This window comes from Periophthalmus magnuspinnatus, chromosome 7 (genome assembly GCF_009829125.3).
Source record: "Periophthalmus magnuspinnatus isolate fPerMag1 chromosome 7, fPerMag1.2.pri, whole genome shotgun sequence".
Lineage (NCBI taxonomy): Eukaryota > Metazoa > Chordata > Actinopteri > Gobiiformes > Gobiidae > Periophthalmus > Periophthalmus magnuspinnatus.
Genome location: NC_047132.1, coordinates 33,366,376 through 33,389,482, shown reverse-complemented (window position 1 = coordinate 33,389,482; position 23,107 = coordinate 33,366,376). Strand labels below are relative to the sequence as shown.

Genomic DNA, 23,107 nt, shown 5'->3' with positions numbered 1-23,107 from the left:
TCTCTGTTATCGGCTGATATCAGGAATCATAGTATCGAAATCGTTAACAGAGCTGAAAAACGAGTGTGACGTAGCAACGCTGTCAATCAAACCTGTTGCTAACGCTAACAGGAGCGACCTCGGGGAAAGAAGGACCTGATTTGTCTGTTATTAATGTTCATATCTTGATTTACAGACACAATAGTGAAATAAAAACCCCAGGATCATGTAGAGCGGGAAACAGCCTCGCTCCTGATTGGCTCTTTGGTTGCTATGATACTCGCGGTCGGATTTCTATGATGCTACTCTGCTCCAAATTAGCCGCTATAACTGCTGTTTCTAATGTTAATCTTGTGACTTAAAGTTATGGTGATCATGGTTTTCCCCAGAGAAAAACGTAACCGTAAAACGAGTCCTTACCTGGCGGGACGGTCTTGATCCGTACGGGATGCGGGCACGAGTTGAGCACGCCTCGGACATCCCCCAGCGTCATCCCGAGCACAGGCGTACCCCCGATCTCCAGAATGATATCTCCCACCGTCAGGCCTCCTCCCGGCGCCGAGGTGACGAAGGGGAACTCTCCATAGTCCGCACCTCCGCCCACGGAAATCCCCAGCTCTCCCGACGTTCCCAACAGCGGGACAAAGCTATCCTGCACTTTGGACCGCCAGTGCTGCTTCTTCGTCGCCGTTTTAGACATGGCAAACGAACTGCAAAAGAAAATGGAGGACGGACAAAGAACAGATGGTGTGAGACAAGCGAATGTGTCAATTAGGGAAGCTAGCTCGGGGAAAAGACGCTAGACAAAGACAAGTATACTGTGTTTTTTAACCTTTAGCGGTCGGATGTGGTTTAGCTGAAAGGGAAAAGAGGGAGAGGTGAGAGAGAAAAGGGGGGATACAGAGCGTTAGCAACCGAATAAAACCACCAGGATCATGTAGAGCAGGTGAATACGAACATTTAAGACCAAAATGACGAGTCTGACAGTGGCAGGTACAGAGAGGGGGACAGATTTTCAACGTAAAGCGAATTGGAGCCGGAAGCGCGCCCATAATCACTTCGTATTTTGGAATGTGGCGGCTAGCAGGTTAGCTATGTCCGTTTACGTCACGCCCGCCACGTCTTTCTATGAAGGTAAATTAAAAGGCACAACTGTCTTTTCAAAATAAGTCTGTGCTGTTTTAATGTGTGAGATTTTCCCAACAAGTGGCACCGGGAATATTTGCAAATAATGATCCCAAAATGTTCAGGAAGAGGAAAATTGTCGGCACGGAAGGCAGTTTTAAGAAAGGTGAAGGTGAATGCAAGTTTGTGCTTTAAGGAGAAAAACCTGTATATTTTTGTGTTTTCTACATCAGCATTTTGACAAACACGGAGCTAAGTTTGCAAAAATTAACCTTCAAGAAAAACAACAAACTGACCAATTATTAAAAGGCCGTTTTTTGAAGCAGAGCTGAAGGTCCCGACCAAATACACTTTTAAAAATGTCAGTTTTTCATTTTTTCAGGCGATATGCAGTTACACAGACATGTAATATTTGCAATTTGAATAAGTAATAAATACAGAAAAAGCTAAAATTTAAATTTATTTTACATGACATCTGGTTACATGTAGTGACATTTATTCTGCAGTACAGTTACATTTGGCCCTTGATGGCGGCCATTTTGCTCATGTGGCAGTGAAAATGAGTTTGACGTCCCTGATTTATATATACAGTAAATAAACTACATATATAAATGGACATAGCTCCAATTCACTTTCTATTGAAAAACTGTGTCCCCTCTCCATAACTGCTGCTGTCAGACTCATCATTTTGGTCATCTGGGGTTATTTTGAGTTTATTTTTTTGAGTTTATTTATTTATTTTTTTGCTATTTTGAGGTTTTATTTTAGTTATTTTCATTATATATTTTTTTGTTATTTTGAGGTGTTTTTTTTTGTGTTTTGTTTATTTTTGTAAATATCTTTGAGGTTTACTTGGGGGTTTTTTTAGTTATTTTGAGGGGGTTTTTTGGGTTGTTTTTTTTATTTTTTTATTTTGACTTTATTTTCTGTTTTTTGTGTCCTCTCTCTCTGTCTCTGCTGCTTCAGACTCATTTTGGTCTTAAATGTTCGTATTAACCCTCTACATGATCCTGGGGTTTTTATTTCACTATTGTGTCTGTAAATCAAGATATGAACATTAATAACAGACAAATCAGACATGTTTTATCTCATTTTTTAAGTTATTTTGAGTTTATTTTTATTTATTTATTTATTTATTTATTTTTTCAGTTATTTTCAGGGTTTTTTTTTTGTTGTTTTTTTTTGTTTTTTTTGTTTAGGTCACTTTGAAAAAAAATCAAAATAACAAAAAAATAAATAAATGAATTCAGTTATTTTGAGTTTTTTTTGTTGGTTTTTTGTTATTTTAAGTTTTTCTTTTATTATTTTGAGTTCATTTATTTATTATTTGTTATATTGATTTTTTTTTTTTCGTTATTTTGAGGTTTTTTGTTTTGTTTTTTTTGTTATTTTGAGTTTTTGTTTTTTTTAACTGTCCCCTCTCTCTGTCTCTGCTGCTTCAGACTCATTCTGGTCTTAAATGTTCGTATTAACCCTCTACATGATCCTGGGGTTTTTATTTCACTATTGTGTCTGTAAATCAAGATATGAACATTAATAACAGACAAATCAGGTCCTTCTTTCCCCGAGGTCGCTCCTGTTAGCGTAGTGAGGTTTAGCACATGGAGGCGATAGAACAGGTATAGTGTGTTTTTTAACCTTTAGCAGTTGGACGGGGCGAGGGGGGTGAGGGAGGAGAGGGAGGTGAGGGAGGTGAGGGAGGTGATGGGGGATACACTGCGTTGGCAACAGAGACGTGTAAAAATCATGAATTATTCCAGCTCTAAAGGTTAGGCTTCTTCAGCACTAAACACAGAGCTGCTTCTGTTTTATGCAAACAAGGTCCCGACAACTGGGGCTCAAGGCTGACGCTGTGTTTTTATGTAAACACAAAGAACCAACGTCCTCACACGGGCACGAGGAAGTGTGGTGTGTGTGTGCTGGTCAGAGTGTGTGCGCTGGTCAGAGTGTGTGCGCGCTGGTCAGAGTGTGTGTGCGCCGGTCAAAGTGTGTGTGCGCTGGTCAGAGTGTGTGCTGGTCAGAGTGTGCGCGCTGGTCAGAGTGTGTGGTGTGCGCTGGTCAGAGTGTGCGTGCTGGTCAGAGCGTGTGTGCGCTGGTCAGAGTGTGTGTGCTGGTCAGTGTGTGTGCGCTGGTCAGAGTGTGCGTGCTGGTCAGAGTGTGCATGCCGGTCAGAGTGTGTGTGCGTGCTGGTCAGAGTGTGCGTGCCGGTCAGAGTGTGTGTGCGTGCCGGTCAGAGTGTGTGCTGGTCAGAGTCATTGTCCGAGCTGCAGTGATGTATGTGGGGTTAAGCCAGACGTCAATTTTATAGATCCACCTGCGACAATGAACAATTATCCTATTGTTTCACAGGCAGGACAGATGAGTCTATCCTGTGCTCCTGAGGTGTGTGTGTGTGCGTGTGTGTGTGCGTGCGTGTGTGTGTGGGGGTGTGTGTGGGGGTGTGTGTGGGGGTGTGTGTGGGGGTGTGTGTGGGGGTGTGTGTGGGGGTGTGTGTGTGTGTTAGCGGCGCAGGTAGCTCCATCTTAGCTGTGAGACAGACTGAGTGTAAATACTAGAGATGGTCAATAGACACGGGATTGTATTGTTAAAGTTGTGACAGTTTTAAAAATGTTCTGGATATGAAAATTGAATAAGTGTCACTTTTTTCATAGTTTGTCTGGGGGTGTGACTTATACTCAGATGCAACTTAAATGTGAAATGATTCAAATATATAAATTCACATCTTTGTTATTGTGAAACTGACTGCAGTGAGGAAGAGGAAGCTGCGTTTCTTCTTCCTCTGGAGTTGGTGGATTTGTTCAGAAGTGAAACAGAGGATAAAGAATTCAGTGGATTTAGTGATTTGGATCAAGAGTTAACTTGTTTTTTTCTGCTTTATTTATCTGATTAACTGTTAATATCTTACGTTAAACCAGACACGTGTTCAGTTCTGTCTGTGCTTCATGGAGCTGAATAAATATAAATGTGTTACGTTAGCATTAGCGTTAGCATTAGCGTGATGTACTGATATTCAGCCTGTTGGTCCACATTTTATTATTATTATTAGAACTTGACTTTAAAGATAAAATGTCTGTTCTCAGGCTCAGATTTAGTAAAATACATTTCCCCAAAAAATTCGACTTACATATGTTTTTTTCTTCATTAATACACATTTTCTCTGGTGAACAACGTATAGTTCGGAAAATACAGTAATTATAATCTTAATATTATGTTCAATTTTTAAACAAATGTTCTGGTTCAAAGTGGAAGTTCCTGTGGCTGTTCATGTTGTATTATTTTACATGAAGTTGATCTGAACAGTAAATATGTTCTACAGGGACAGAGCCGTTTTAAAGCCTCCCAGACACAGGGGGCAGTGTTGACTTGTTGTTGTACATAAACACTGGACATGTGACACAAATCAACACTTTATATCAGATTTTAGCTGCAAAACTTTTACCAAATTCTCTGTTGAAAAGAATGGGACTCCCACTTAACTGGAAACAATTCACACAAAAAAGCTCGTTTCAGTCACATTTACGGCAGAAGTGGGCGGGGCCTACCGGTATCAGATATCAGTGTCGATACTGAAGTACTTCCTGGATCAGATATCAGCTTCCAAATATCGGTTCAATGAATACCCTGTTGGACACATGGGCCGTATCCCAATTTGTCGGTTTCTCACTTCGTCGGCTGCATTTGACGGACACTTTCGTCACTTCCGGCGCGTCAAGGCCCGTCCCATTTCGTGAACACGGCGAACACGGCCAAGAAATGGTGGGTACACGGAGCAGTACCCTTCGTCGGCCGGATACTTCGAACGGTGCATTTGTCAAACTGGGACACGGCCGCACCCGTTTCCAGGTCGTATTTGGCCCGGAAAGTCTCAGAATGTTTGAACTTTTATTTACACAAAGCTGTTCCGTCGTTACTTCAGAGAGAAATAACAGAAATAAACACATTTGGATCAGTTTTGTCTTTGTTTATTTACCTAAAACTAAAATAAACACTGTATTAGTCTCTGCTCTGGTATCAGTTGATTTCGTGTATCAGCAAATACTTAAAGCCATAGTATCGAAATCGGTATCGGAACTGAAAGAGCCGGATCGGTGCCTCCCTACTCGGTATTCAGATATCGATATATACGTAGATTAAACATTTCGCAGCTGCCCCAGACTTGTAGTTTATTAAATTAAATTAACTACGACGTAACACCAGTTCATGGGCCTCGCTGTAGAACTTAATTTCTTGATACTGGTTAAAGCTGCACTAGGTAACTTTTGGCCATCTTGTCTCCAGAATTTTCCACCGTACGGCCTCAGTCATGTCGATCTCCTCAGGCACAAGCACCGACAGCACGTTACAGGTTAGATCTGTGGAGAGGCGAGTGCGTATAAGCTCACAGTGAGGACACATTTCGAAGGTACTTTTTTCGCAGCAGAAAAACCCGAATACATGCACCATAGATAGGTTTAATGCCATACTGTGGAACATTCTAGGCAAAGGAGATGAGTTATGCAGCTTTCCTTTAAAGGCAAATACAAAACGACAAACAAACATGGACATGGGCAGGAAAAATCCATATCTGACCGCCTTGTGTAAATAACATGTTCTGGAGCGACGCAGTGGAGTGTGGGCCAAACACGGAGCTGACACGGTGGAATCGGGTTTGATTTGTCAGTGATGTGACAGCGGACGTCCACGGCGGCCCACACTGATCCTGTGACATTAGAGAGACTCACTGTCACCTTGACGCTGTCGGCAACGTGGGCCAGGACAGACAGACGAGGGGGCAGGACCAATGTTCCCTCCAATTTTTCACGAGTCTGAGCAAACACACAAACTCCCTGAGCGTCCCATGGACCAGAGCGACATCAGACGTGCGCGCCGTGGTCATCGGACGTGCGCGCCGTGGTCATCGGACGTGCGCGCCGTGGTCATCGGACGTGCGCGCCGTGGTCATCGGACGTGCGCACTGTGGTCATGCTGCATCACATCCAAGTTAAATGGTTTATCAAAATAATCAAATTACTGCATTTACATTTCTGTTATAAGACTTTTAATTAAGTGCTTTAGCCACTTACTACACAGGTCATGAGCAAGATTTTTGTCATTTTCATTGTGTATGTTAATGCTATTGGAAGTATAAATATTTAATTTTAACTATGGCAAAACATGAACTTCAACCAAACCAAGACAACTGTAAACTCCAATGTTGAAAACAAACTTAACATTTTTATGATAAAGCTCTGACTTGTATTATGAGTATAAGTCGTTGTGTGAAGCTTTTGCTGTGACTGAGTGAGATTGTCCTACTGTGTCTGGGACACAGTCCTTTAACTCTTTTTCAATATAAGACACGATCATTTGATTTTTACAACTCAAACTAGTGACAACGACCAACACACACAGAGAGGAATCTGTATCTGCAGCTGCTCTATTAATGTACATTTATACATCAAAACACAATATATAATGTGTATTTGTATATAAAATATATTCAAAACGAGTGGTATGGGTCAAAATAAATATATATTTACAAACCACACACTGCAAAATGTAAACAAACACACACTGGACACTCAGAACACACTGTACATGATTGTACAGTGTGTGTCTTTCTGTGTCAGTGGCTCAGTGGTCAGAGGAGGAGGATCGAGTCCCGCTCGGACCAACTTCCGTCATTGTGTCCTTAGGCAAGACACTTTGGCATTAGCTAACGCTAATGATTACACATGATACACATTTGACCCACAATTAAGTCAATAGTAGAATAAACCACGTTTACCGACCAGGAACAGCATCCAGTCCATCCGCACATCAGGTCCTCTGCTCCTGAGTCCATCATGATCTTCACTCGGCTCCACGAACCGCCCCGGGTCCAGATGTCTCTAGTTTAACTTGTACAAACATCCACAGTGTCCTCGGTCAAGTACTTCCTTTGTTTTGTCCGTTTCGTCATGTTTAAAACGCAAAACTGCCATAAAACAGTGCGCCAGAGCGCGGGCCGTCGGAACGTTAAGGGGATAAACAGCACTTAGCATCATTAGCATCATTAGCATCATTAGCATCATTAGCATCATTAGCGAGTCTTCACTCCACATCGGCTAAAACTCTGATAGCGGCGCATGAGGAGTCTGTCAATGACGTTGATAAACTGCGTAAATACGTCTGTGAATCACATAATTGTCTGGAGCAGCTCGTCCCGGTCACACTCACTGACTCACATTGAAAAATAACGCAGAATGAATTGTTGTCTGTTTAATTCCGGTTCGATTTTTTTGTGCAGCACAGATTTTCTGTGCGCGGAGTGTGTCAGCAGTGCACAACTGCGCAACTGCTCAAACTCAAGCTCTGATTGGTCAGAGCGGTCACATGGTACGACATGAACGAGCGTGTGAGTGACGTGAACGAGCCGCAGGTTTACAACATATTTCAGAAGCTCCTGAAGCACAAACACTGGCATTTATAATGTGTAATTTATTTATTATTATTTATTTATAAGTCTCATGGGGGTAGCTCCACTGCGCACGGTCCATGGGCAGGAAAGGATGTATGTAACCGCTAAAGGTTAAACTCGCGACATGTGCCATTGAGCACGGCCCATTCACTTCAATGGGCGGCCATGTTTGGACCCCGGGCGTTGAAAAAGACAAGGGGAGAATCATAAGAGCAGATAATTTATGCTACTATAATCCCCATAAAATCAGCTGAAATAGATTTGGTAAAGGCTCTGTGTGCGTGAGCTCACTGTGTCTCAACGCTAACAGTCACTTTTATTATTACACAATTAAAAAACTATTAAAATTGAAATTAATAAAAATAAAAGACCCCACGATCAATTTATATGTAGAAAACTCCAGTTTGTGGTGTCGTTTTAATATTTATTATCCCTCGAAAGTGACATGACAAGACCTTTACTACAATGTAAATACTTCCCTGGAGGAAGGAAGTTAATGCTAATGCTAATGCTAACTGAAATTAAAATGATTCAGTGACGTTAAAATAAAGCTTCAGTCTGAATGACTTTACGCAGAAAAACAAAGGACTTGTCATTAGATGTATTTTCATAAAGTCATTTTGTTCCATTCTGAGATTTAGATTATATTAGCATTAGCATTAGCTTTGAGACACATACTTTTATAAGCTCACACATTTCCTCAGGTTAAGTGCTGACATGGTGATCATTTGTTACCAGCTCTAAACTGTCTCATTTAAATACTGATTTAAATCTTCACAGAGATTGAAAAGAGAAGGAAGAGCAGCTCCGCATTTTTGCACAATTATTCACATAACCACGGACGACATACTGACAGGAGAAATGCAAGCAGCGTCCGGTCAGAGGAGGTACGCTACCGTGAAATAATGTGTGGGTGAAGCAAAACAACACAAATATGACTATGTATTTCTCTCCAGCCTTTTTTGCAATGAGTCAAAAATGTGCAAAATGGCGTCTGCGTAAATGCTTTGGTTGTGCTTTATATTTTTTATTTTGCACAAACTGAAGAGACAGTAAACTAACCACGTCCTCTCCTGTTTAAACATTACACAGCAACTTTCTGTCTCTGTTCTTTTCATCATTTTTTCCCGTTCCTTTGACAGTGTTCTTATTATAGAATCTATCCCTGATGCTCTGATTCTGCAGCTTCAAAAAACAAAAACTGCAGTATTTTAAAATGAATGACACACTGTCCTCTGATGTAAAGTGCGTTACGTCTAAACTTGAAATAAAAAAACAACAAAGACCCTGATTACACAACACAACGTGACCGTGTGTAGCATTTAGCGAAGAATACGAAGCCGATTTCTGAATCTCGAAGTAATAAATGTATAAGTCCACTGAGAGTAAAGTTTAATCCAGAGGTCATCACTAATCCTGCACCAGTTTAAGTAAATGTAAAGGCTTATCAAGGTCTATCTAGTTTGTCTTTATAGATTAAACTCAAGAAATGTGTGTTTGTCCACTGGTCCGAGGGTTGGCGGTTTGAATCCTGCTCTCGACAGGCAATTATTTATTTGTACATAAAGTATTTCAAAGTGCTTTACGGAATAAGAAACGTGTTAAAATCACAATACAACATCATCGTAACAAGAGTGCGTAATAAAAACCTTGGCGTGTGTTTCCAGCTCCCACAGACAAATGCTGTCGTTGTGTCCTTGGGCAAGACTCTTAAGCCCCCCCTCACCTGTGTGTGTGTGTCTGAATGTGTGAGTGTTCCTTGATGTACAGTGGTCCCTGGTTTATCCTGGGGGTCATGTTCTAAAAATAACCCGAAACAGGCGAAATCCGCGAAGTATCAGCTTTATTTTTTACATTATTCTCTCTGTTTTTGTCTGTAAAACCCCTCACCACACACTTTATACACTTTTCTCACACAGGCGTTAACATTTTCTCACATTTCTCTCTCGTTTAAACTCTCTCAAAGTTCAAACCTTCGTAGGCGTCTTTGTCGGTGCAGAACGTTTCATCGACATTGTGGGTTTTGTCGGGGAGAAAACAAATCGCAAACGTACAGCACTTCAGAGTCACACTGAGATCCAACGTTTATGTAAATTTGTCTGAACACATTCTGTACTGGACAGGAGACACGGCACGGAGGAGACTGATGGACAATGGTCTACAGTCCAACAGCCAATCAGGACGCACGACACAATGGTCTACAGTCCAACAGCCAATCAGGACGCACGACACAATGGTCTACAGTCCAACAGCCAATCAGGACGCACGACACAATGGTCTACAGTCCAACAGCCAATCAGGACGCACGACACAATGGTCTACAGTCCAACAGCCAATCAGGACGCACGACACAATGGTCTACAGTCCAACAGCCAATCAGGACGCAGGACACAATGGTCTACAGTCCAACAGCCAATCAGGACGCACGACACAATGCACGTTCATACATTGTAAAAAATAAAAAATAAAACATGTAAAACTGCACTAAAAAAATCCACGAAACAGCGAGTCCACGAAAGATGAACCGTGATATAGTGACGGACGACTGTAAAGAGCTTTGAGTGCCTTGAAAAGCGCTATGAGAGTTTAAACAAGAGAGAAATGTGAGAAAATGCCTGTCAATGCCTGTGTGAGAAAAGTGTATAAAGTGTGTGGTGAGGGGTTTTACAGACAAAAACAGAGAAAACTGTTAAAAAAAAAGCGGATACTTCGCGGATTTCGCCTGTTGCGGGTTCGTTTTAGAGCGTAACCCCCACGATAAACCAGGGACCACTGTATATCATATTTTCCGGAGTATAAGTTGCACTTTTTTCACAGTTTGGGGGTGTTACTTATACTCAGATGCGACTTATATGTTAAATATATGTTGTTGTTTTTTTCTTCATTATTATGTTGTTTTGTTTTTTTGTGGCTGGTGCGACTTATATGTGAAATACATGTTGTTTTTTTCCATTATTATGTTGTGTTTCTTTGTTTTGTTTTTTTTCTTTTGGCTGGTGCGACTTATACTCCGGAAAATACGGTGTATATAGTTAAATAATCAGGCTGGAATTGAGCCAGACTGATCAGTTTTGAAGAGAAAACAAAAGATTAAACATAAAAAAATCAAGATCAGATACAAAAGAATGAATATAGTGGTTGCATAAATACATAAATACATGAAAAGACGGCTCAACTGATGATGTTTTTTATGTTGAGAGCGGGATTCAAACCGCCAACCTTCGCATAAGTGGCCAACCCCTCTACAAACTGAGCCACTGTCGCCAATGTTTTATGTTTTAGAAGCGTGTACCTGCAGCAAACCGGCTGACGCTCGCCGTGGCATTTTATAAAAGTATCTCACCGGAGGAAAAAGGTTGGAGGCCCCATATCAACAACTGCTAACAACTCAATATTTGCTAACAACCGCTTTTCATTTCCTCCTGCAGAAGCTGACGAGGCTAAAGTCGTGCAGATTACGCATCGACTCCCTGTTTACCTGAGAGCTGACCCGTGTAAACTCCCAACAGAGACTTCCACTCATCTCATTTCCATTATTGACACGCAGCATTAGCAATTACAAATAGCTCGATCCTTGTAACCAGCTCAACGCGGCTTAAGTTTGCGGGACACGAGCGTAACGATGCGCCGAACAGAGCCGCGATCGCAGACAAAACGGCCCCTCTATTAAGACGGAGAGCGACAGGACGCAGGACGACAGGTCTAATCCCATTTTCTTGACTGACGGCGCTTCAAACTCGTCCCTCTAGCTCCTCTGTCCTGTTAGCGCTTGACCAAAAGAGCAGAGACTCAAGTGGGATTTTACTGTACGAAGCAGAGACGGAAGCCGGTTTAAGAACGGAAGAAGCACGAGTTTGTGTGGAAAGAAAGACAGAACAAAGAAAGAAGAGAACATCCATCCGTCTACGTTTGGCGCTAGACCACAGACTGCGTAAAGAAGTGACGTCACCCACAGCGTCCAGCTCCAAATGAAGCTCATCAAGGCTAGCAGTTATAGCGGCTAATGTGGAGCTGAGTTTCATATTTGTAAATCCAACTGTGAGTATCATAGCAACCAAAGAGCCAATCCGGAGCGAGGCTGTTGAAGGTAACGCCCCTTCCGCTTAGCAACACTGTCAATCAAACCTGTTGCTAACGCTAACGCTATAAACCGGATCATCTGTGTGTTAAAAGATTAAACTGATTTGAACAGATTTCAACATATGAGACGAGATCATCAGGAGGAGTCGTTTTGTTCTGATCGTTCTGGTGATGTAACGGCGTTTGTCGTCGTTGGCGATTCTCACGATTGTATAAAATGTCTCTGTCGATTCTTTTTACCACGATAAACGATGTAAATGTTTATCGTCCTATCACTATTCTCTCACATATAAAACTAAACGTGTCTATAACGTCACTGTTCTGAGTCGTGTTTCTCTCCCGCTGTGACGCCGTCTGTAGCTGCGCCGCTGACCTCATTTCTCAAACACAACTCACTATGAAGAAAGTTCATATAAACACCTTTTATCATGGGTGTAATGTGTCATACATGTGTCATACATGTGCGTCCAGACGACCAGCGAGCACAGCTCTGTAAACGAGGGATTAAAGTAGGAGGAGCCTGATCCAGTACGATACGACTTATGTGAGATTTAACCTGTGTTATTATAATTATGTCACCTCCTCAAAAACACCTGGAGCTGTGTTTTGTCGATTTATTATTAGTCTAACATCTACAAAGCTCAAAATGCTCTGTTCCACCTTGTGATGTCATTTTAGAAATGAAGGTGTGTGGAGTTTAAAAACACAGTGGAGCACTTCCTGTATCACCACATGATGACATCACAAGGTGGAACAGAGTGTTTTCAGTTTGAGAGAAGAAGAACTCAGTCTAAATCTGCAGGTTTGTGTGTTAAACATGAGAGAATGAAACAAAAACAACACAACTCCAGGTCTGTGTGTGACGAGGAAACGACATGAGAACAGATCAGAAAATAGAGGAATATGGGCCCTTTAAACAGTGTAATATGGCCCTTTAAACAGTGTAATACGGGCCCTTTAAACAGTGTAATATGGGCCTTTAAACAGTGTAATATGGCCCTTTAAACAGTGTAATACGGGCCCTTTAAACAGTGTGATACGGGCCCTTTAAACAGTGTAATACGGGCCCTTTAAACAGTGTAATACGGGCCCTTTAAACAGTGTAATACGGGCCCTTTAAACAGTGTAAAATGGGCCCTTTAAACAGTGTAAAATGGGCCCTTTAAACAGTGTAATATGGGCCAATTAATGTAGATTTCTGATAAGTTTGAAAGAAATAACGTCAAAGCTAAAAGTAAAACGATTGCTATTATTGTGTTATTACGAGCGTGTGTGTGTCTGTGTATTGTGGTTGTGTTGACCTTGTGTGTCTGATGTGGGTTTAATGAGGACGGGGCTGTCAGTGGAAGAACAGGCCTCGCCATCGCCGCGAGCTCAGGACGCACGCCAAACACACGCACTACCTGTGATCAAGTGCACAAAGAGGATTACACATGATATTAGCCACAACAACAGATTAAAAACGCAGGGAGTTGTGCGGCGGATTACGGATTGTGTAACCCAGAGTTCACTGTTGAACAACAAAAGCTGCTTCTGTAAAAAAAAAAAAAAAAATCAAGATAAATCAAGATTCCAGTGGGACTTTTTGTGGTTAAATAAATATAAATAAACTAAGAACATTAAAGGGCCCATATGTCGTTTCCTTTTGTGTTTTGTTTCTCACATGTTTAACACACAAACCTGCAGATTTAGCCTGAGTTCTTCTCTCAGACTGAAAACGCTCTGTTCCACCTTGTGATGTCATCATGTGGTGATACAGGAAGTGCTCCGCTGTGTTTTTAAACTCCACACACCTTCATTTCTAGAATCATTTGGATCATTTCAGTCCTGGAGTTGTCTCTTATCTCGACTGAACTAAAGGTAAAAGGAGGAGTTCACTTGAAAACTCCCACTTGATGACATCACAAGGTGGAACGTCGCATTTTGAGCTTTGGAGATGTGACAGACTAATAATAAAGTGTGACTCAAACATGTGTGAATGAAACAAAACACAACTCCAGGTCTGTTTTTGAGGAGGAAACAGCTTTAGAACATGGATTAAAGCTACAAGAGTCAGTTTTTTTTTGTGATATTGGACCTTTAAGAAATGAGCTGTTGTCACCAAATACACAAACTCTATCAGAAAAACATATGTGCTGCATCTGCCAAACGATTAAATATGTTATAGAAGGTTCTGAAGTGGCAGTGTTTTTTTTATGCAGTAACTTTAGGACTTTAAGACAGGAAAGATGGAGACGACTAAAATGGTGTTGTATTGATTGAATGCACCTGTAACGGGTATATGGGGTAAAGACCCGAGTAATAGTGCTAATACTTTGGGCTAGGATCAGAAGACTAGGGACTCGGCTCAGGGAGAGAGTGACAGACAGTTTGCTGCAGTTGGTACCATGTATTAAAAACATGTAACACAATAGACAAACAATGGCCCTACACAAATAACAAACTGATCAGTGAAATCCAATGATAAAGTTCATCCAGTGATAGTTCAGATGCCCACAGCCCCCTCAGTCTATAAACGAGCAGCAGAAGATCAAACAGCCAGTTTATAAAAGGTAGATTGTGGCCGGGTCAATTTGACCTGACGATGAGAGGTAGAGTAGGGGCGGAGCGGGGGTAGAGTAGGGGTAAAGTAGAGTTGCGAGGCAAAAAGGACTGGCTATAATCCTCCTACCGGCCCGACCAGAGCAGGTGCAGTTCACTTGTTGTGTCTCCCGCTCTTTGGTTCGTGGGTCAGTCTGTATCTCGCCATCTGAGAATGAGACCCTGGCCTGTGTGAACATGGGACCACGGCCTCAGTCAGTACAGATCAATGTGACACAATCGTCTGAATTTCAGTGAAAATAAGTAGCAATTGCTAAAGTCTTAATCTGTCACAAAACTTAACTGTATCAGTCAATAATCCAAATAAATACAATGTACAATATGAGGCCACATTAATCATGTGCATAGAGAGTGCGCATGCGCATTTGAGTATTCGGACAATTAGTGTTAATTTATACAAATCAAAAACATGATATTCATAACAACTGTGACTCTGACATGATGTAAGATGTGATGTAAGTTTCATAATATTTGCTTCAAACCATCAGAGTAAACAGGGGTTAAAACCCAATGCTAACCGCTCATTAGAATTGAATGGAGCGTGTTAGGCTAACGCTAGCAAACAAACGGACTCACCGATTCCCCTTTATATTATGTAATCGAATCTCATCCCTGACGTGGCATTTCCTCGATGGACGGTGCCTCTGGTTGAAGAGTAAGTTTGACGAAGTTGGAGAGTTGTTACGACAAAATTAACGTAAACGGAAACTTTAAACCTCCCGGCGTCACAATTTTCACCCGGGTTACACACCAGTCAAAGGTTTTTTTGTTGTTGTTTGTTTTGTTTTTTTTATTTACCGTATTTTCCGCACTACAAGGCGCACCTAAAAGCCTTTAATTTTCTCAAAAACCCACAGTGCGCCTTATATATGGATCAATATTGGTCAATTGTGACACCCGTAGTCAGGAGGCGTCGCTGAAGTAATAGCGGTAATAACCCTTTAAGGACTAAGCACACTACTATTGCTGCTATTGTACATATTTTCTCCCTTTAAGTATTTCATTTGATTTTTTTAAGCATATCTTTTTAACTTTGTGCATGCCCTTATTTGTATTTGTATTTATTCAGTGTGTTTATGTTGCACTTTTTCACCGTATCAAGTTCCTAGTTTGTGAACTGTGTTCACAGACTATGGCAATAAAAGTCTTCTGATTCTGATTCTGATTCTGATTCTAAGTATAACTCACCTAGACCTACACTTTTATTCTTTTTTAGCCATAAAAATCATGTTAAACGAAGTATCAGAATTTACTGCATTTTTTCACACAACTACTTCTATTTTACACGTCCATCCGTATTTTTTTTCTTTTACGCATCGAATAAATGAGTGAAAATCCCCGCAGCCCCGCGCTCTCATTCGTCGCCTTCAGGACAACAGACAGATTTACCGTAATGATGGTAAAATATTTAGACAGCCCCATGTCTCCGCTTTGAGACGCCGTTTGAATTTACATGAAGCACGACTGGGGGCGGAGTTACGCTGCTGGAAATTACCGCGAGTCTAACGGCGACGAAAGGATCCGACGCTATAGGGATAACGGGGAGACAGCGCCGGGCGACACACGCCACAATCTGCCAATGGATCGCGGATGCCTGGGCTGATATATCAGTCTGTGGCCCGAGCTCACGGAGGGAGGAAATGTCACTGAACTGCCAGACAACAGCAAAAGTGAGTTTTACGTGTTTCTTTCACGTGTTTACAACTAAACAAGGCTGGAGATATTATGAATATGAACATTAACGTTTGAACAACGTAGAGTTTTTGTTATTACGTTGCACTATTTCCAGAGTTACTATATTGTGATGCATTAACTTGTTTTGTGAGTGAACAAAATTTTCAGAACGTTTTTTTTTTTTTAAATTCTATTAATAAAGTTTGACTGACTTATCTGACTGTTTTGTTGACATTCCCTTTAGCGCAGCTCCATCTCGTGGATGTGACAAGGTACGTTCACACCGGTGCGTCAGGTGCGTCGCGTTCACATGTAAAGTCAATGGTGGACGCGCGTCTTGGCCACGCTGCGTTTAACACGCGCGTCCACCATTGACTTTACATGTGAACGCGACGCACCTGACGCACCGGTGTGAACGTACCGTAACACAACCCCAGACACTACAGTAGTTTATATTCTACGCGCCTTATAATGCAGTGCGCCCTGTATATGAAAACAGTTTTAAAATAGGCCATTCATTGAAGGTGCGCCATATATATATATATATATATATATATATATATATATATATATATATATATATATATATATATATATATATATATATACATATATACATACATATATATGCATATATATATGTTATTTCACAAACTGTAATAAACACTGTAAACTTGCTCTGAGTTCTGCACCTTTTCGGTCCCACCTGCAGCAGCATTACGACAATTTTGTATTGATGTCCTCTGTTTGTGACGAGGAAACATTAGATCAACAGATCATAGAATATGGGTCGTTTAAACAGTGTAATATGGGCCTTTAAATATCAGTGCGTCCCTTTCCACGGTGTATACTTTGAATTCTTCTCTGAAACACTGTTACATGAAGCATAAACCCACAGACTGTCCCAGGACGCCTCACACAGGCTGAAGGATGTGCAGCTCAGCAACAAAAAGACAGCACTATGGGGACGGTGACCTTTAGTCCGGCAAAGCGCTGACCGCTGCATCCAGGCTCTAGTTTCACTGACTTCCTGCGGCCCAGCGGCCCACACAGCTCTTCAGTGTAACCTCACACCGGGACGGTCCGCCTATGGCCACGCACACGCGGACATACACACGCATATGCACACATGCACACGCCAAAGACGGTATACAGAAGTGAGCGTGACGTCACCCACAGCGTTCAGCTCCACTCAAAGGAAGCTCAAGTTTGGAATTCCGACCGCAAGTATCATAGCAACCAAAGAGCCAATCCAGAGCGAGGCTGCTGAAGGTAACGCCCCCTTCTTAGTAACGCTGTCAATCAAACCTGTTTTGTCTGGACCTGATTTGTCTGTTATTAATGTTCATATCTTGATTTACAGACACAATAGTGAAATAAAAACCCCAGGATCATGTAGAGGGTTAATACGAACATTTAAGACCAAAATGAGTTGCTAGCTGCGGCTAGCAGGTTAGCTATGTCCATTTACATATACTGTCTATGGTCTTAACACACAATATGGAGACACTATATTATCAGTGTGTCGTTTGTAGTGTGTTTTTGTCAATTTTTTGTGTATATTTTATAGTTTTTTTCTGTGTATTTTGAACTTTTTCATAAGTTTTTTGTCATTTTTAGTGTGTTTTCGTCATTTTTCCTGTTTTTTTTGGTCAATTTTTTGTGTATATTTTATAGTTTTTACTGTGTATTTTGAAGTTTTCCGTGTATTTTTTGGTCATTTTAGTATGTTTTGTTGTTTTTCCTGTTTTTTGACTGTTTTTGTGCATATTTTATAGTTTTTACTGTGTATTTTGAAATTTTCGTTGTGTTTTTTCTCATTTTTAGTGTGTCTTTGTAGTTTTTAGTATGTATTTTGAAGTTTTTTTGTGGAATGCGGCGGCTAGCAGGTTAACTATGTCCATTTCTATAAACAGTCCATGGTGCACACACACATATATCCTTTAACATGAGGCTTTTCATAGAGGTCATGTTTTTAATTCCTCACAGGACGAGTTTATGAGCACAGAGCTGAAACGCTGGAGGCTGGTGTGCTCCGTGTGCAGTGCAAACATCTGCGGCCCCGTTCCCCTCGGCGGCCATTCTTCTTCTGTTTGTTCAGAGGTAATTAGCCACAATGATGGTGCGTTTTCTTAAAGACGGCCGCTCTTAAACCCTGTTACGACCGTTTCATAAGTCAAACGATCGTAATGTTTTCTATCTATTGACTAAATACATCACACGAGTGGTAAATGTCAAAATAGAGATCGACTGATATGTTTTTCTTTTTCTTTTTTTTTTATGGCTGATGCCGATACCAATTGCTAAGAATTAAAGAAACCCATGGCCGATAAGATCTTCCGATATTTTTGGGTTGATATCTAGGGCCTATTTTGATTATTCCTCCAAATTATGTAGTTTGAAATGAATACAATCTCATCCACAGCCCTGTTTTACTCCAAAGTGAAAACGAGAGCAGTGTAGTCACATTTGGTCAGTGTCCTCTTCACGTTAAAGTGTTTAAATAAAGCTTTATGCAGATTCTTTAGGCAGCTAAATCAAAATATCGGCCTGGGTCGGTGTTTTAAGGCCGATTAATCATACGCTAAAAGGTGGAAACATCGGCCGATATATGGGACGACAGATTTACAGTTGTCCTTCGCTATATCGCAGTTCACCTTTCGTGGTCTTGCTGTTTTGTGGATTGTTTTAGTGCAATTTTACATGTTTTTTATGCTTTTTTACAGCATATGAACGTGCATTGTGTCGTGCGTCCTGATTGGCTGTTGGACTGTAGACCATTGTGTCGTGCGTCCTGATTGGCTGTTGGACTGTAGACCATTGTGTCGTGCGTCCTGATTGGCTGTTGGACTGTAGACCATTGTCCATCAGTCTCCTCCGTGCCGTGTCTCCTGTCCAGTACAGAATGTGTTCAGACAAATTTACATAAACGTTGGATCTCAGTGTGACTCTGAAGTGCTGTACGTTTGCGATTTGTTTTCTCCCCGACAAAACCCACAATGTCGATGAAACGTTCTGCACCGACAAAGACGCCTACGAAGGTTTGAACTTTGAGAGAGTTTAAACGAGAGAGAAATGTGAGAAAATGTTAACGCCTGTGTGAGAAAAGTGTATAAAGTGTGTGGTGAGGGGTTTGACAGACAAAAACAGAGAGAATAATGTAAAAAATAAAGCTGATACTTCACGGATTTCGTCTATCAAGGGTTATTTTTACAACGGAAAGAGAGAGTCCGTTTTTCTTCATTACATTTCCTTCATTAAAACACTTTTAAAATGGTAAATGGTCGACCGGTGGCTCAGTTGGTAGAGCGTTTGTCCACTGATCTGAAGGCTGGCAGCTCAAATCCTGCTCTCAAGATAAGCGTCATTGGTTGGACGGTCCAATCCGCTGACCCACAGGTTGGCGGTGCGATTCACTGCGTCCTCGTTCACGTGAAGGTGGAAAAAACGTTACCATTTCTTCCATTTGTTTGTTTATCTCAATATAATCCAATTGTGCCACGCCCATGGTCACGTTACAGCTTTACATTGTCCATCAGCCGAAGTCGTTCTACCTCTGACCGCTCTCTGTCCTGACGTCTTTATAAATCCAGCGAACAACATAATCTTTCCAGTTTGCATCTCCGGGGGGTTCGTCTATTTATTACAAATGGCCACACAGAATCCACTCGGAGCTGATCCCTGCCGCGGAACGCCATAATTCAGCTCTCAAATGAAGGACGTGAGGGACCGGGACTTGACTTTGAGCCGGAGACGTCTCTAAAGACCTTGAGGAAAATAAAGGGTGCGAGCCAAACACATCCATTAGGACAAATGACTAATTGAGTTGTTGAGTAATAAGGAGCAGGCAGCAAAACAACAGCAAGAGTCGCGGAGGCAGAAGCATCCATCACGCCGCGGGCTGTGGGTCTCATTTGTACAACTGTCCCTCTGAAAATAGCACAAATTAATGTTTTTCTCGTCAAACCGTGTACTCACCGTTTGGATTTTGGGAAGCTAATACTGCCGCCGGATCGTGCACACATTTTTCCACACGTGTTTAACATAGACTCTTTATATAAATGGACATAGCGAACATGCTAGCTGCTGCGATCCAAATAATACGTGAGCATGGACGCGCTTTTGGTCTTAAATGTTCGTATTAACCTGCTCTACATGATCCTGGGGTTTTTATTTTGAGCTATTTTGAGTTTATTTTTTTGTTATTTTGAGTTATTTTAAAAAAAAAAAAATATTTATTTATTTTTTTAACTTTTTTTTATTATTTTAAATTTTGTTTCTTTTGTTTTTTGGGTTATTTTGAGGTTTTTTTTGTTAGTTTTTTTAATTTATTTTTTGTTTTTTCTGTCCTCTCTGTCTCTGCTGCTTCAGACTCGTCATTTTGGTCTTAAATGTTCGTATTAACCCTCTACATGATCCTGGGGTTTTTATTTCACTATTGTGTCTGTAAATCAAGATATGAACATTAATAACAGACAAATCAGGTCCTTTTTTCCCCGAGGTCGCTCTGTTAGCGTTAGCAACAGGTTTGATTGACAGCGTTGCTAAGCGGACGCTCCCTGCTAAACCAGCGGTGTGGACGGGAAGCGGCGTCACCTTAAACAGTCTCGCTCCAGATCGGCTGCTATGATACTCGTGGTCAGAATTCCATGGAAACAAGCAAGTAACACTGCCCGGCCAAGTTACAGGTCAGATCAGCGGAAAGGCGACGCTGCTCACAGTGAATCAGCCTGTTTTCTGTGGTACTTTTGAGCAATAATAATAATAATAACATAACTGAATACATGCAAATCAGATGTGTTTAATGCCATAGTGTGGAACATTCAAGGTAAAGCAATACAATCTCCACAGAGACAAAAAAAAAACAAAAAACGTAGCCTCTACCAGGAAAGTTACACAGTGCAGCTTTAAGTAAAAGTACAGATACCAGAGCAAAGAAATACTCAAGTAAAAGAAGAGACTCCTGCTAGCGTTAGCAACAGGTTTGACTGATGGCGTTGCTAAGCGCCGGCTCCCTGCTAAACCAGAGGTGCAGGCGGGAAGAGGCGTTACCTTCAACATTCTCGCTCCAGATTGGTTGTTTGGTTGCTATGATACTCACGGACGGAATGCCTAATGCGCAACTCAGCTCCAAATTAGCCGCTATAGCCGTGGGTGACGTCACACTCAATCGACTTGGCTCTAATTAGACCCAGGCTGTGTCCGAATGTCGCCCCCAGCCCCTGACCCCCTGATTCACTCACAGCCCTGCCATCTTTAGCTAACTCTGTAGTGCTAGTGACCACTGATTCACACTTTTCAAGGTGCATTGTGGGATATTTTGAGCGCGCTACTTTTACACCAGCTGGACATTCAGACACTGCTAAAAATGACACGACCCCTAAAACAGTGCCCCCTGTAGGGAATAGTGTGGACATTCGGACACAGACAAACTTGTCACAATCAGAGCTCTGCTGGACTGTCTCAGGGACGTGGAGACTTGGCTGAGCTCAAACTTCCTGAACTTTGGCTCAAAATCAAACTGAGACTTGTTGCTAACGCCAACAGGAGCGACCTCGGGGAAAGAAGGACCTGATTTGTCTGTTATTAATGTTCATATCTTGATTTACAGACACAATAGTGAAATAAAAACCCCAGGATCATGTAGAGGGTTAATACGAACATTTAAGACCAGAATGAGTCTGACAGCAGCAGAGACAGAGAGGGGACAAAAAACAAAAAATAAACTCTCAAAATAAAAATAAAAAATAAATAAAAAACTCAAAATATCTAAAAAAACAAAAAAAAACAAAAACAAAATAACAAAAAAGTTCAAAATAAACTAAAAAAAAACAACAACAAAAAAACTCAAAATAACAAAAAAAAGTTAAAAAATAAACTAAAAAACACACCAAAAAAATCTCAAAATAACTTTAAAATTTTTTTTTTAAAAATGGAAAAAAATAAACTCAAAATAAAAACCCCAGGATCATGTAGAGGGTTAATACGAACATTTAAGACCAGAATGAGTCTGAAGCAGCAGAGACAGAGGACGATGGAGCCGGAAGTGCGCACATGATCACTTTCTGTTTGGAAGGCGGCGGCTAGCAGGTTAGCTATGTCCATTTATATAAACAGACTATGGGCTGGACCAGGGCTCTCTGCATCGCTCACAGAATGTCCAGAACTCTGCAGCTCATCTGTGACAAAAGCTCAGAGACGAGACGCATCAGACCTGAGCTGCTCTGGCTCCTGTTTCATATCAGGTCAATTCAAAATGTTTTTAATTGTTTAAACGTCTGCACTCTGTGAGTCCAGTCTCTATGGTTCCTCTTTATCTGGGGAAGTTACTGCAGCTCTATACTCCACCGAGAGTCCTGAGGTCAGAGGTCAGCTTCTGCTCAAGACCAGAGGTGACAGAGCCTTTTCTGTGACTATGGAACAGCGCCCTCTGCCTGTCAGATCCTCTCAGTCTTTAACAGTTTAAGTTTAAGTTTCAGTTTAAGATGAGACTGAAAACCCACCTCATCTCCCTGGTATTTAACACTACACAGGACATACAGACTTTTAAGGAGGAGGACTTTTTTAAGGACTTTGGTTCAGCTCAAGTAGTTTTAAATGTGATATAGAAATAAACTTGAATTGAATAGAATTTAAACTATTGATCCACAGGGAAATGATCTGGATGCAGCACAGTTTAAGAAAATATAATACACTCACAGTAAGTAGCAAAAAGAGCAAGAGACTGGTGTCAAATATGTTGAATCCACGCTGCCGCTCTCGCTCTTTTGTTCCCATTCAGCTTCCGTTCTAAATAAGGAACAACATAATAAAATTAGCTTGTGCAATTATGTCGTCCAGAATACTCCCGTCACTTTGCCCGAGCCTATTTCAAGAATTTCAAGTTCACTCACTTTATGACAGACCAAAACTTGTCTCATCCTAGAAGTGAGTTTTTGTTTTTTTGTGAATATTGATGAACTGACAGTTTGTGTCGTCGGCTGAAATGTGACCAGCATCTGTTATATTCCCAATGTCTGGTGTCTGTGGAGGCGCTGACAGTGAATAAACCACCGCAGTGACCACAGGGCTGGACGTCTGTGTCTGCATCGAACACAGGCTGAATAAAGTGAGTGTGACCCACAGCTTCAACTCCAAATGAGGCTCATCTAGGCTAGAGCAGCTATAGCGGCTAATTTGGAGCAGAATATCCAAAATATCCAGAGTATA

The 23,107-nt window shown here is 41.3% G+C and overlaps 1 protein-coding gene across 1 annotated transcript in view; it reads right to left on the bottom strand.

Moving 5' to 3' along the window:
• Positions 1-23,107, bottom strand: part of LOC117373090 (membrane-associated guanylate kinase, WW and PDZ domain-containing protein 1) — a 115,636-nt gene that overhangs the window by 83,455 nt on the left and 9,074 nt on the right. The window contains exon 2 of the mRNA XM_055222997.1: positions 400-689. Coding sequence (XP_055078972.1) covers positions 400-689 — 290 coding nt within the window. The remainder of the gene's footprint in view (positions 1-399; positions 690-23,107) is intronic.